We start from the raw sequence: 12,920 nt of genomic DNA on the forward strand, positions 1-12,920 counted from the left end.
ATTTCTGCTCTGTGGGGCTTGAGGAAAGAAGCAAGGAGTCTACACCATGGGGTGGCTTCTTTTGCTCTACAAGACAAGCTCAACAGTAATTCTCCCCACCAAAGTGGGGTGGGTGGGCAGAGGAAGGAGAAAGAGGGGCACTACCATAAAGGCAAGCAGAGACCCAGCACAGGAAAATTGATGGTGGGGAACTAGGCAGATCCTGCAATAGCTGCTGTGGGGAAGCTATGGGATTAGTATAGATTGGGGAGGAGCAGAGAGCACACCTTTTCTAGCAGCTGGCTCCATGGCTGAGCTCTCACCCAGCATCACTGAAGAGCACCCTTTCTTTTCCATTAGTGATAAACTCCCGCAGAGTTGTGGATCTAAAGAATGGAAAGTAATAGAAACAAACAAGCAAGAAGGAAAAACAAAACAAAACAGAACAGAACAGAAAAATATCCTCAATTCTAGTTTGATCCAACAGCCATCGGAATTCAGCTAAGGTTGACTCTCTCATTGACGTAAACAGGTATCAGATCACCCCAATGGATTTGTTAAAATTCTCATCTTCACAGTCTTAGGATATCTTAGTGGGGCATTTTCATCTGTAATGTTGAATAAACTCAGTCCAATTACTGGAGAAATTATCACACTTCATTTTAAAGGTCAAAAATCATAATGGTAAATTTGTTAGTGTCTTCCCTGTACTTAGAGAACAGTTATGCCGCAAAGTTGATTGGTTGAAAAGATGACAGTCATTATTTCAAGTCTTCAGGGATCACATTCTGCCATCAGATTCGCATAAACAATTTCCGTTGTCTCCAGTGGAAATAGGTTGTGTGCAGCTGATTTTAGCTCAATGTATTTTCCAGCACTTTAACAGTTCAGATATTTCATTTCCCATAGTAAATATAAAAATATAATTATACTCTCTATTTCTGTAATTTCAAATGACAACTTAAGGCATTTGATGGCACTGTGTTTTTTCTATATGATTTGGATAAGATTACAGATTTTTCTGCACTGTTGCATTCCCTGTGGTGTTGAAAAAGCGGCTGTGATTCTATGTTAGTAGAATTTTACATTGAATATAGCCACAGTAACAAAATACTAATGATCAGTGCTCACTTTAAAACAGTTTAAATTATTTGTATAAATATTTTTGCCATTACACCTTCACATATTGTTAAAAACAATACTTCATAGTCTAAAGACCAGTGACATTTTGATCACAGAAAATCATCAACAACAAGAATTGTTTAAAATAGTCTTTAGTTAACATTAGGGGTTTTTTTTCCAGCTGGCATAAATGAGTTTCAGGAAAAAAACCAAACCAAAACAAAAAAATTGTTGTAAATGATTTCACAAACTTACATCGATGCACCTCCTAGATCCTGGTCTTGCTGAACAAGAACAAGCCAACAGGTAAGAAGCAGCAGCCAGTGATAAGTTTGTCTCCTCCAGTCTAGGAGGTCATGTTGTTAAAATAAGAAGTTAAACCCCACACACACACTTTAAAATACAACTGATAATATAAACCTTCCTGGGGATTTACAGTCAATAATGTGTGCACATTAAAACTGTATTTCCAGTCTATCTTGTGCTGCCTGAGAACCATTTTTGCCTTTGTAAAAGCAGTAATTATAATACATAAGTAGCTTTCATTTTTGTATTAATGCTATAAATACTATGTTAGCAATATTAAACTATTTCTATTGACTTATTTGTAGAAAGAAAAATATATTATGTATTTTTATATATTTATAAAGTGAATTAACACTGGAGAGGGGATGTAGAGGAATAGTATACAGTCACAGTTTATGTGTATTATTGGGCACAAATTCAATGCTTGAAACAAAAAGGAAAAGAAAACACTGTTCAAGTTAAATCCCCCTTTCAAGCCATGTCAGAGGAAGAGTCATAGGAAGCAGACACTATCAAGTTGCCAGTATTGGAGTGGCTTGCCATAGACTGGGCAGTTTGCTGGCTCAAGTTATTACAGATCAGCACCAGCTGATTGCTCTGTGCTTCTGACAGGGTACTACAGCTTTGGTAGACACTGAAGTTGGTCTTCCTGCCGGGGATGTTGCCTTTCTCACACATTGTCTTTACCATCTTGGCAAGCTTGTTTTTCCCCAGGGCTTGACAATTGTACCAGTGAAGTGCAGCCAAGTTGACAACTGGTTTGATGGACAGATAAAAAGGAGCATCTTCATATCGCATTGCTGGGGCCGCTGCTGTGCATATTCTTTGTAGTCTTGCACCGGGCAGGTCTGTGGGGAGTGCTGGGTGGCGTACACCCTGGAATCAGTCCCTCCTCTCTTGCTTTTGGCATTCATGTCACTGTTGTCTGGCCCCATCCACTCCAAGTATTCCAACCCAGTCTCTGTCACCCAGAGCCGGATGTCTCCCCATTTGAGGGTGGACCCATGAAAACCCGTGCAGTGTCCAAACGCCTTAGTGTTATTTAGCCAGACAAGGTTCAGCAACCCCTCAGGATTGTATCGGCTCAACAAACCTCTTTTGCGTAGGATAAGCTCATCAGCAAAGGTAAGCTTCATGGATTTGTGTGGCTTGTTTCCTTTCCCTTTACACCTTAGCTCTATCTGCTTTTGCTTCAGAGCTTCTTGGGACCTCTTGAACTCTTTATCCCTGGTAATACTGTATCCATACCTGTGCTCTTTGAGATACCGCTCCAGCCCACGCTGATAGTTGGCCAAGCTGTTTGGCTCATATTCGGAACCATCCTTCTGTCTAGCATCCACAAAGAAGGAAGCAAGGTAGGCATCAAGCTCTTTGCAGGGGATGACATAGATTTCTCGGGTCTCAGAGGGGTACTTGGAAATGAGGAACTCTTGGAAGTTACGGAGAGCTGTCTGTGTGCTGCGAACGGTCTTCTCGTTCTGCTCCCTGCTGAGCTCCGCTGCTCTCTCATCCTGGTCTGAAAGAAGGAGAAGGAAAAAAAACAAAGCAAACAAAATCAAAACAAAAGCAGCAGTGAGTTTGTGCAATACATCTTCCCCAAAATAAATTTTCTTTAAAAAAATCAATTTCACAAAGAGCACTGGAAAACATTATTACATACCTGTCTTATGATTTAAAAGTCAACTTCAGTTTCACAAATGATGTTAGTAGAGTATGGCAAAAACAATCAAAATGAGCTCGTGTCACTAGGGCACACTTAGGGCACAGAGATTTGTGGAAAACTCTGAGATTAGAGGCAGTCTGCTTTTTAGAACAAATGCAAGATAGAAATTTTTTTCTATGGATTCCACTGCTGTGTACAGGGCCAAATCTAAGTAATAATCCCATTCTGTATTGCTGTATTGCTTCATTTGTGAAACCAGAGGTTGCACTGGTTCCTTTTTTTTTTTTTTTTTTTTTTAACAAAAATAGCTAAAGCATCATATTTATTATAGTAAAAAGTATCTTTGGGTGCATTTTTAAGATTTTAATTTTGCAGAAAAATCAAAATCTGGAAACAACATTATATTACTCTACAAGGCTATTTTCATAGGTCCTTATGATCAGTGACATATCAAACCACAGTTGTTAATCGATGATCAAATGTTACCACTAAGATGATTCTTGTGTACCATTAGTTTTCTGGCTGATCATAACATGAGAAAAGGTCTTTACAGTTAAGTGACGAGAAGAGAAAGCTTCGGAGGAACCTAAAAGCAGCCTTCTGATGTCCATGTGGAAGTTATCAAGAAGATGGAGTCAGGCTCTTCACAGTAGTGCATGGTGGGAGGATGAGAGACAATGGGCATAAATTGAAACAAGAGGGCACAAGAAAAAGCTTTTCCACCATGAGGACAGTCAAGCTTTGGCAAAGGGGTCCAGAGAGGCTGTGGCAACTCCATCCTTGGAGGTTTTCAGGACCTGACTGGACTAAGTCCTGAGCAACGTAGTCGGATCTCATAGCTGTCTTTGCTTTGAGCAGGAGGTTGGACTAGAAATCTCCCATGGTCTTTTCTGACCTGGGGTTCTATGAGTCTAAGGCCCCCAAAAGCAACAGTTCCAACTAGGGGAAGATTCCCCTAACAATGAGTGCTAAAACTACCATCTGTCATTCCCCTTTTGACAGTAGCAGAGTAGGAGCTTGCCAGGGCCAGGGATGGAAGCAAGAGAGTGTAAAAGTGGGAGTGCAGGACACCGCTTCCCAGCAGCCACCTAGCTTCTCAGCCCATCCCCACTGGGCTGTGAGTTCATATGGTGCAGAACCTTTCTCTGGAGCCTTTGTGTGTTCCTCCTGTTCTACAGAAAGGAGGTGTGTTCACTCTCCCTACCCAGTAAAGGAGCTCGGAATTACTCAGTTTACTATAGGCACATCTAACACATCAATGTAACATCAGAACATCTCACCAACAGAAAAAATATTCAGCCTTGTAACTTCACTTAACATAAAGCACAAGCAGATCTGCTGGTAGGGAAGAAAGCAGGGAAGGGAAGGTGGCTCTATCTCCTCCCCTAGCCCATTTGCACCATCTCATGTGGTACACACACTTTAGGTGATAGGAGAGGGGAATAACCACACACCTGGGCAACTTCCCCTCCCACCCATCTACATAGCTGAAGAAATACAGGCAGACCAGAAAGCAGGTTTGAGCTCAGATCCCCTGGGACCAGTTCCCACATCTTCAGCACAGAGCTGTCTAGTTCATGGAGAATATTCAGTGGAACCCACTGGGGAGGTTCTCATCCCCCTTGGAAAGTGAAAAGAACTGGAGGTCTGCAGCCCAGACCTTTAGAGGCTTCTGACGACATGAAAAAATGCTGCCAGAGCAACACTGAGGTTTGCACCAACTGTACACAAAGGGAAAAGAAGGGTAGCCAGTCTATTTCAAAAGATAACCTTAATATTGATGTCAATATCAAAGAACCCCTAGCAGCCTTCAATGTAGTCTTATGTTTTGGACAACGCATAAGATAAACCCTATTATTATGGCTAAGTACAGGCTGGAAATAAAAAGCCAATGATGTTTGAAATTCAGAAACAAACTTTTACTCCCGTATGTTGTTCAGTGCACCTACCACCATTTATTATAGCACTAGAATGTAATCAGCACTTTGACTGACAATCCACATTTTAAATACTGTTTCTGTATAAACAGCACATATAGTGGCTTGGTTTTAAACATGTCAATCACAACTTTATAGAGGATGGCCTGGGTCGTGGTTTAACCCCAGTAGGCAGCTAAGCACCACACAGCTGCTCGCTCACTCCCCCGCAGTGGGATGGGGGAGAGAATCAGAAGGGTAAAAACTCGTGGGTTGAGATAAAGACAGTTTAATAGGTAAAGCAAAAGCCGCGCACGCAAGCAAAGGAAAACAAGGAATTCATTCACCACTTCCCATCGGCAGGCAGGTGTTCAGCCATCTCCGGGAAAGCAGGGCTCCATCACGCGTAACGGTTACTTGGGAAGACAAAACGCCATCACTCTGAACGTGTCCCCCCCCCTTCCTTCTTCTTCCCCCAGCTTTATATGCTGAGCATGACATCATATGGTATGGAGTATCCCTTTGGTCAGCTGGGGTCAGCTGTCCTGGCTGTGTCCCCTCCCAACTTCTTGCCCACCCCCAGCCTACTCGCTGGCAGAGCAGTGTGAGAAACGGAGAAGGCCTTGACACTGTGTAAGCACTGCTCAGCAATAACTAAAACATTGGTGTGTTATCAACACTGTTTTGGTCACAAATCCAAAACATAGCCCCATACCAGCTACTATGAAGAAAATTAACTCCATTCCAGCCAAAACCAGTACATTCTCCACCCCTTATTCCATACCATTTACGTCATGCTCAGCTCCCACGCTATCCAGTACATCCTCATTAACCACCACCCTCCTTCCCGTCCTTTGATATAATACACAGATATCATTCCCTTAGTCTATGGGCCACCCCTGTAAAACGTCCATAAAATGTCCATTGAGTTCATTTAGCCCATGACTTGGGTCATATCTGTTATGGTGGTCACTCAGGACAGGAGAGGTGGTGTGTTGCGTGGACCCATGGAGTTATTGGGCACCAAAGCCAGCTCAGGTCGGGTCGCTGCTGCACTTGCACTGCTTCTTGTGAGGCTCGTCCTCCATTGGTCCGGGTGGTTCCTTCCTATAACATGCAACTCAAATCATGGGTTACAACAGTTTAAAGGTATATCCATTACAATCTCCACCCCTGGTCCCTTTGGACCAGGCCATAGGGTCTAACATTGCAACGAACTCCTCCCCTTGCCCCTGCTCCAGCGTGGGCTTATCCACGGACCACAGTCCCTTAGGGGGTTTACCTTCTCTGGCGTGGACTTATTCATGGGCCACAGTCTCTTCAGGGATATACCTGCTGCAGCCTGGACTTAGCCACAGTCGCTTCGAGGTGTACCTGCTCCGGCATGGCCTTATCCATAGGCCACAGTCCCTCCTTAGGGGTGTACCTGCTGTGTCGTGGACTTATCCACGGCCACAGACGCTTCGAGGTATTCCGACATGGTCTTATCCACAGCCACTGATGCTTCAAGGTGTACCTGCTGCAGCGTGGACATATCCACGGCCACAGACGCTTCGGGGTGCACCTGCTCCCACGTGGACTTATCCACAGGTCACAGTCCCTTCTACTCGAGTTCACACTGGAGTTCCAGCCTGTCCAGTACAGCAGCACAGGAACAGCAGCAATGACCTGGCCTGACGCAGCAGTGTGGCTTGCCTGTCTGGAATGGCTGGATGCCATTGCTGTACAAAGTTATCTATATATTTGCTAATAGCCAGTATAAAGGCAAGGCCAGCCCCGGGAAATCAGTGGTCTTTGTCAATGCAAAATTCAGAAGATAGTCATCTGGCTCTTTGTTCTGTCATAAAGAGAACCATTTGAAAATCATTCTTGCTTCTTCCATGGAAAAGGGAGGGTGAGATAGCAAGACTGAGATACAAGTGTATCTCAGCCTACGCAAAACTACTCTGAGATTAAGAGACCATTTAATCAGAGAGAGCTCAGCACTTGTAAAATAATTCTGATACTTGTACTCCCTCACTGTCTGATAAGGGTTGACTTTGGGCAACTCCTACACACACAACACAGAAAGCCTTAAACAAAAAATATTTAATGTAATTGATTCATATCCAACAATAATCATTTATTTAGAAACTTCAGAAACTTGTTTTCCCCACCAACCCCAACAAAAAGGAAAACAATCAGATATTTTGAGGTGAAGGTCATATTTGGAACAAATAAAAACATCCTGAAACTTTAGAAACTCTTAAGACCAAATTAAGTGCAACTTTCTTTGCCATAGAATCACGTAATTATACATGTTGGAAGGAATCTCTAGAGATCTCTAGTCAAACTCCCTGCTCAAAGCAGGGTCAACTAGATCAGGTTGCTTAGGGCCTTGTCCAGTCAAAGTTTTGATATCTCCAAGGGTGGAGATCCCAGAGACTCTTGGCGACCCTGTTTCAGTATTTGACTACCCTCACAAGGAAAAATTTTCTGCTTATATTTATATTGGAATTTCCCATGTTGCAACTTGTGTTCATTGCCTCTCTTCCTATGCCAGTGCATCTCCAAGAAGTCTGAATCCATCTTCTCTACACCCTCCTATTAGGTATTCAAAGAAAGCAATTAAATCTCCCCTTCATCTTCTCTCCTTAAGGTTGAACAAACCCAGCTCCCTCAGCTTCTCCTCATATGTCATGTGCTCCAGCCTCAAATCATATTGGCAGCCTCCACTGGACTTGCTCCACCATGTCCACATCTGTCTTGTACTCGTGCAGCAAATAGCTGAGTGGGTAAACCCAGTTAAGGGGGGGGGAGGGGGCGGGGCACATGGAGCAGCCCAGGAATGATATTGCTGAGGTATGAGCCATTTGCCAGCAGGGTGAATGGTGGAATTGAGACCTCTGGAACTCTGGCGATGAGACATGGACAGAGGGGTCGGAGGATGAGTGCAGCAACAGCATTTTCATCTCTCTGTCAGTGCTTAACAAAGCAAAGGGGCCCCCAGGGGCCTGCCAGCATATTGCCTCAGTGCGCAATTACACAAAATGAGTTGCAAGATTTGGTGAAAACATAATCTGATATCCTTCTACGATAAGGTCACCCACCTAGTGGATGAAGGGAAGGCGGTGGATGTAGTCTTTCTGGATTTTAGTAAGGCTTTTGATGCTGTCCCTCACAGTATCCTTCTGGACAAGTTGTCCAACTGTGGGATGAGCAGGTACATGGTGCGCTGGGTGAAGAACTGGCTGAAGGGCAGAGCTCAAAGGGTTGTAGTGAATGGGGATACATCTGGCTGGCAGCCAGTCACTAGTGGTGTTCCTCAGGGCTCAATTCTAAGGCCAGTTCTGTTCAATATTTTTATCAACGATCTGGATGCAGGAGTTGAACGCACCATTAGTAAGTTTACTGATGATACTAAACTGGGAGGTGCTGTTGACTCTCTCGAGGGACAAGAGGCCTTGCAGAGGGATCTAGATAGATTGGAGCATCGGGCAATCATCAGTGGCATGAAATGTTAGGAACTTAAATACTCAAGAACTAATGCGTCTGGGTACTGTACTGGGTTTATGTGGCAAGGTTTTAGTAGCGGGGGCAGGGGCTGCATGGGTGGCCTCTGTGAGAAGACAACAGGGGCTGTCCCCATGTCAGATAGAGCCTGTTCCAGCCAGCTCCAAGACGGACCCACGGCTGGCCAAAGATGAGCCAATCAGCGACGTTGGGAGTGCCTCTGTGAAAACATATTTAAGAAAGGGTAGAAAATCCTGTGCAGCAGCAGCTGGGAGAGAGGAGTGCGAAAAATGTGAGAGAAACAACAATGCAGACACCAAGGTCGGGGAAGAAGGAGGGGGAGGAGGTGCTCCAGGAGCCGGAGCAGAGATTCCCCTGCAGCCCATGGTGAAGACCATGGTGAGGCAGGCTGTCCCCTGCAGCCCATGGAGGACCCCATGCCAGAGCAGGTGGATGTGCCCTGAAGGAAGCTGTGACCCCGTGGGAAGCCTGCGCTGGAGCAGGTTTTCTGGCAGGACCTGTGGCCCCGTGGAGAGGAGCCCATGCAGGAGCAGACTCCTGGCAGGATCTGTGGCCCCGTGGGTGACCCATGCTAGAGCAGTCCATTCCTGAAGGACTGCACTCCATGGAAAGGACCGCATCCCATGGAAAGGACCCATGCTGGAGCAGTTTGCGAAGAACTGCAGCCCGTGGGAAGGACCCACATTGGAGAAGTTCGTGGAGGACTGTCTCCCGTGGGTGGGACCCCATGCTGGAGCAGGGGAAGAGTGTGAGGAGGAAGGAGCGGCAGAGACAATGTGTGATGAACTGACCACAGTCCCCATTCCCTGTCCCCTTGCGCCGCTCGGGGGGAGGAGGTAGAGAATTCGTGAGTGAAGCTCAGCCCAGGAAGAAGGGAGGGGTGGGAGGGAAGGTGTTTTTAGATTTGTTCCTATTTCTCATTATCCTACTCTGATTTGATTGGTAATAAATTAAACCGATTTCTCCAAGTCGAGTCTGTTCTGCCCGTGACGATAATTGGCGAGTGATCTCTCCCTGTCCTTATCTCGACCCACGAGCCTTTTGTCGTATTTTTCTCCCCCTGTCCAGCTGAGGAGGGGGAGTGATAGAGCGGCTTGGTGGGCACCTGGCGGCCAGCCAAGGTCAACCCACCACAGCAGGGGATAAAGGGCAGGGGAAGAGAAGAGAGAATATGAAGAAAGTAATGTAAAAATAAGAACAACAACGAAGAGGTAGATGAAAAACCAATGAGGATTCTCATTATCTGAAATCTAATTGTATGTCACTGCTTCAGAATGAGGCAGTCTAACTGGGACACCAGAGAAACAAAGAAAAGGAGTATGTAATAAATATTATATTAATCATAATAGGCTGCACTTTGGTCTTGGCCAAAGCATATTCTTAAATCAACTTTAGAATGTGATTGCAATTTCAGACTTAGGAGCATGAAGTTCACATGGGTACAATTAATTAAATAAACTGTGCCGTGGAGCATTCTACAAAGCCTGACAGTGCTTAGTTGATATATTGTTTATTAGAGACTTCAGACATTTCCCCTCTATTTTATTATACTGCCTAGAGTAGTGAATCAAAAGGTGGATTTTTTTTCTGTTCTGTCTGAACTATCTACTGCAGATGTAATGGGTAACATCTTAACACCTTAATGGATTACATCTTAACACCTTTTCTCCCCTTCCCCCTCTTATTTAGCAGAGTAATAGAACCCAAACAGCCTTGTTACAAAGCTTGCACTTTTATTTCTGAAATTCTGGTTGGTGATTTTGCCCAACTTGAACAATTTTCTTTCCTTTCCCCGATATGAATGAGGCAAGCTGCGCAGAACATGAACTCGATTCAAAGAGCTCACAATTTACTACCTCATCTCATCAGTATCAGTGCACATTTTCAACACACATATATCCTTTGTTTTCACCAGTTCACAGATGAGAATCTAACAACCAGCTGTTTACAAGATTCTCAAGAAAGGGTTAAGTGTTACACTCACAGAGTTTTAAAGGTGCTTTTTCTTAACCTGCTTTTCTGGCTTGAGCCTGTGCTGCCAGTCTGTCTCTCTCCTCCTCACACTCCAAAAAAATTAACGCATTTGAACTTAGCTTCAACCTTCGCAGTTCTTTCTAATTCAAACATGAGAAGTTATACAAGTTTGGAGAAGAATCAACAGCTGGGCAGAGGACAGAGATGTGAATGTGTCTCAACTGAGGGAAAGGCCAGAGAACTCAGGCGTGAGATACTCTGCTTGGCAGCTGCATGCATGCTCTTGTTGACCAAAGAGCACCCACATAGCTCCAGACTAGCCACAGCATGTTCATACTTTTGTCAGCTTGGAGTGCCTCAAGGAACATGGGAGGTAACTGGGAATTCTGCACTGAAAAGAGATTAAGAGATCAGGAACACATACTCACAGGAAATCAGACTTCATTAGTCTCTTGTTCATGGAACAACTTGTTTTTGAATGTCCTGGAATACATGTTTAAACATACTTTATTGTAATTTAATTGGATAGACTGCATTTTGCAGTCTATTCAAATAAATTCAGGACTTTCAAACTTTTTTCTAGCCATGCACAAATACATAGAATGTACACACACCTCCCTGCTGCTCAGAATATGGCTATTATCTTTATGCTGTAATCATATGGTCAAAATTTTCCGGCCTGGTTCGTATTGTCATTTCCATAAAAATAATTTGTTTTTCCCAGTAGCATATGAGTAAATGGCTTCTCCTGCCATTTACTCATATGCTATACTCCGTTATGCCATTCTGCCATACCAGAAATGACATTGACTAATTCCTGCAAGAGGTGATATGGGCTATAGTTTTATGGATGCAATTGTGGATATATGGTTTATGTATATATCTATGGCTATTTTACTATGTACTAGAACAATAAAGAGTCACATGTATTTAAGAACTATGCAAGTGATTGGTATATGGGATGGGTTATCTGTCAAAGTGTAAGGTTTCTGAGGGCTGGCTGAAATCAGGAGAGAGAAAACAGGCAAAAAGAAGCCTCTTTCTATGGAGAGAAAAAAGAAATGGAAATCACAAGCAAATAGCAAAACAGACACCTGCATATGGCCAAGAAAGCTGAGTCTGAATGCCAAGAAAAATTTTCCTGTCTCTTAATTTGTTTTCCTGGAGGTCTAGTCAGTAGCAGAGGGCTAGTCCCAAACAATGAGTGCTATGTGGATATTTGCCTTTCTTAAGAAACAACAGTGGGGGGAGGGGGAGGGAACTAGGTACATCCATGTGACTGAAGGCACGAGCACACCACACTCAGAGGAAGAGTGCTTCAAAGTTGTGGATAGAAGGAAATGATTTGCATACAAAACTATCCCCACTTCTTTGGCTCATCCGTCTAGGCCACAGTATAAAGGCAACGATTAGGCAAATATATGGAGATAGGGGAGGGATGAGAGGAGACAAAAGACTGAAGCAAACTAGGCAAAGATTACTAGAACACAAGTCTTTCCAAATTTGTCACCATCTGGATCTGTGGATACCCTCATGCCCTGCTTGAAATACTTAGCAAAACAGCACGTTCAGATTTTGTATTGCAGTGATGTGGCCTGTTTCAGAATAAGCTCAGAACTGAACTTCTCCCAGCTCTGAACAGAACAGAGGGCCATTCAAGAGATGCTTTCATCATGCAAATCTAGCTAGTGAAAAACAACAACAGAACACAGTGTCACTGTCAGTCTAAAGCATGCCATGAATTTAATCAACAGGTAGGCATATAATATTTCTTTGTGTGTGTTCTCACTGTTAATGAGATCTGCAGATGAGGGGTTCTAGCCTAAGGCAATTTATACATGAACAAATCCTGCTTCGCTGCTCCCAGGAAACCAACTGACCCACCTTTGGGGAAATGTGCCACCCAGAAGGTTGTGCTAAGTTCTCACCAGTCATTGTGCCTGTGTCATATCATGCACAAACGCCACCATGTCATTCAGAAAGGTTCATCATATATTTTCCTCTGAAAGTGAATGCAATAGCGCTACTGCAATATAGAGCACACACATTTCACTAGGTTCATAGTGTAGTTTGCAGGGAAAACTTACATTTATTTACTTACAATGTCTATAAAATAATTAAAATATAACAGAGGACAGAGTAGATACTCAATCAAACTGTTTTTGTAAGATACTCTGAAGGTGCTTTCATTCTGATCAAAAGGTCAGCGCTTTGTGTCCTGATCCTGCAGTCACTTAACACTTGCTTATCTGAAGGTCTTGATTATTCCACTGAAGCTCCATACCTGTGCATGCGCATGAGTTTGGAAAATGAAAGGCCTTACCTCCAGATTCATGGAAGCATCTTTATACAAACTTGGAGTAAGTTCAACCCATTTAAATGCTTTCCTGACCTGGGATAGTGGTGACCAGCCGAGTTTACGCATCAAATAGGCAATGCACGGCATC

The 12,920-nt window shown here is 43.8% G+C and overlaps 1 protein-coding gene across 1 annotated transcript; it reads right to left on the reverse strand.

Annotated features, from left to right (window-relative positions):
- Positions 1–1,878: 1,878 nt before the first annotated feature.
- LOC127028000 (uncharacterized protein KIAA1958-like) lies at positions 1,879–6,520 on the reverse strand. Its single transcript, XM_050913832.1, is given in 3 exon segments — positions 1,879–2,213; positions 2,216–2,927; positions 6,413–6,520. Coding segments are annotated over 3 exon segments (1,155 nt in total).
- Between the last annotated feature and the right edge of the window lie 6,400 nt (positions 6,521–12,920).

The sequence above is a fragment of the Gymnogyps californianus genome, unplaced genomic scaffold, assembly GCF_018139145.2.
Source record: "Gymnogyps californianus isolate 813 unplaced genomic scaffold, ASM1813914v2 HiC_scaffold_128, whole genome shotgun sequence".
In the NCBI taxonomy this organism is placed as follows: Eukaryota; Metazoa; Chordata; class Aves; order Accipitriformes; family Cathartidae; genus Gymnogyps; species Gymnogyps californianus.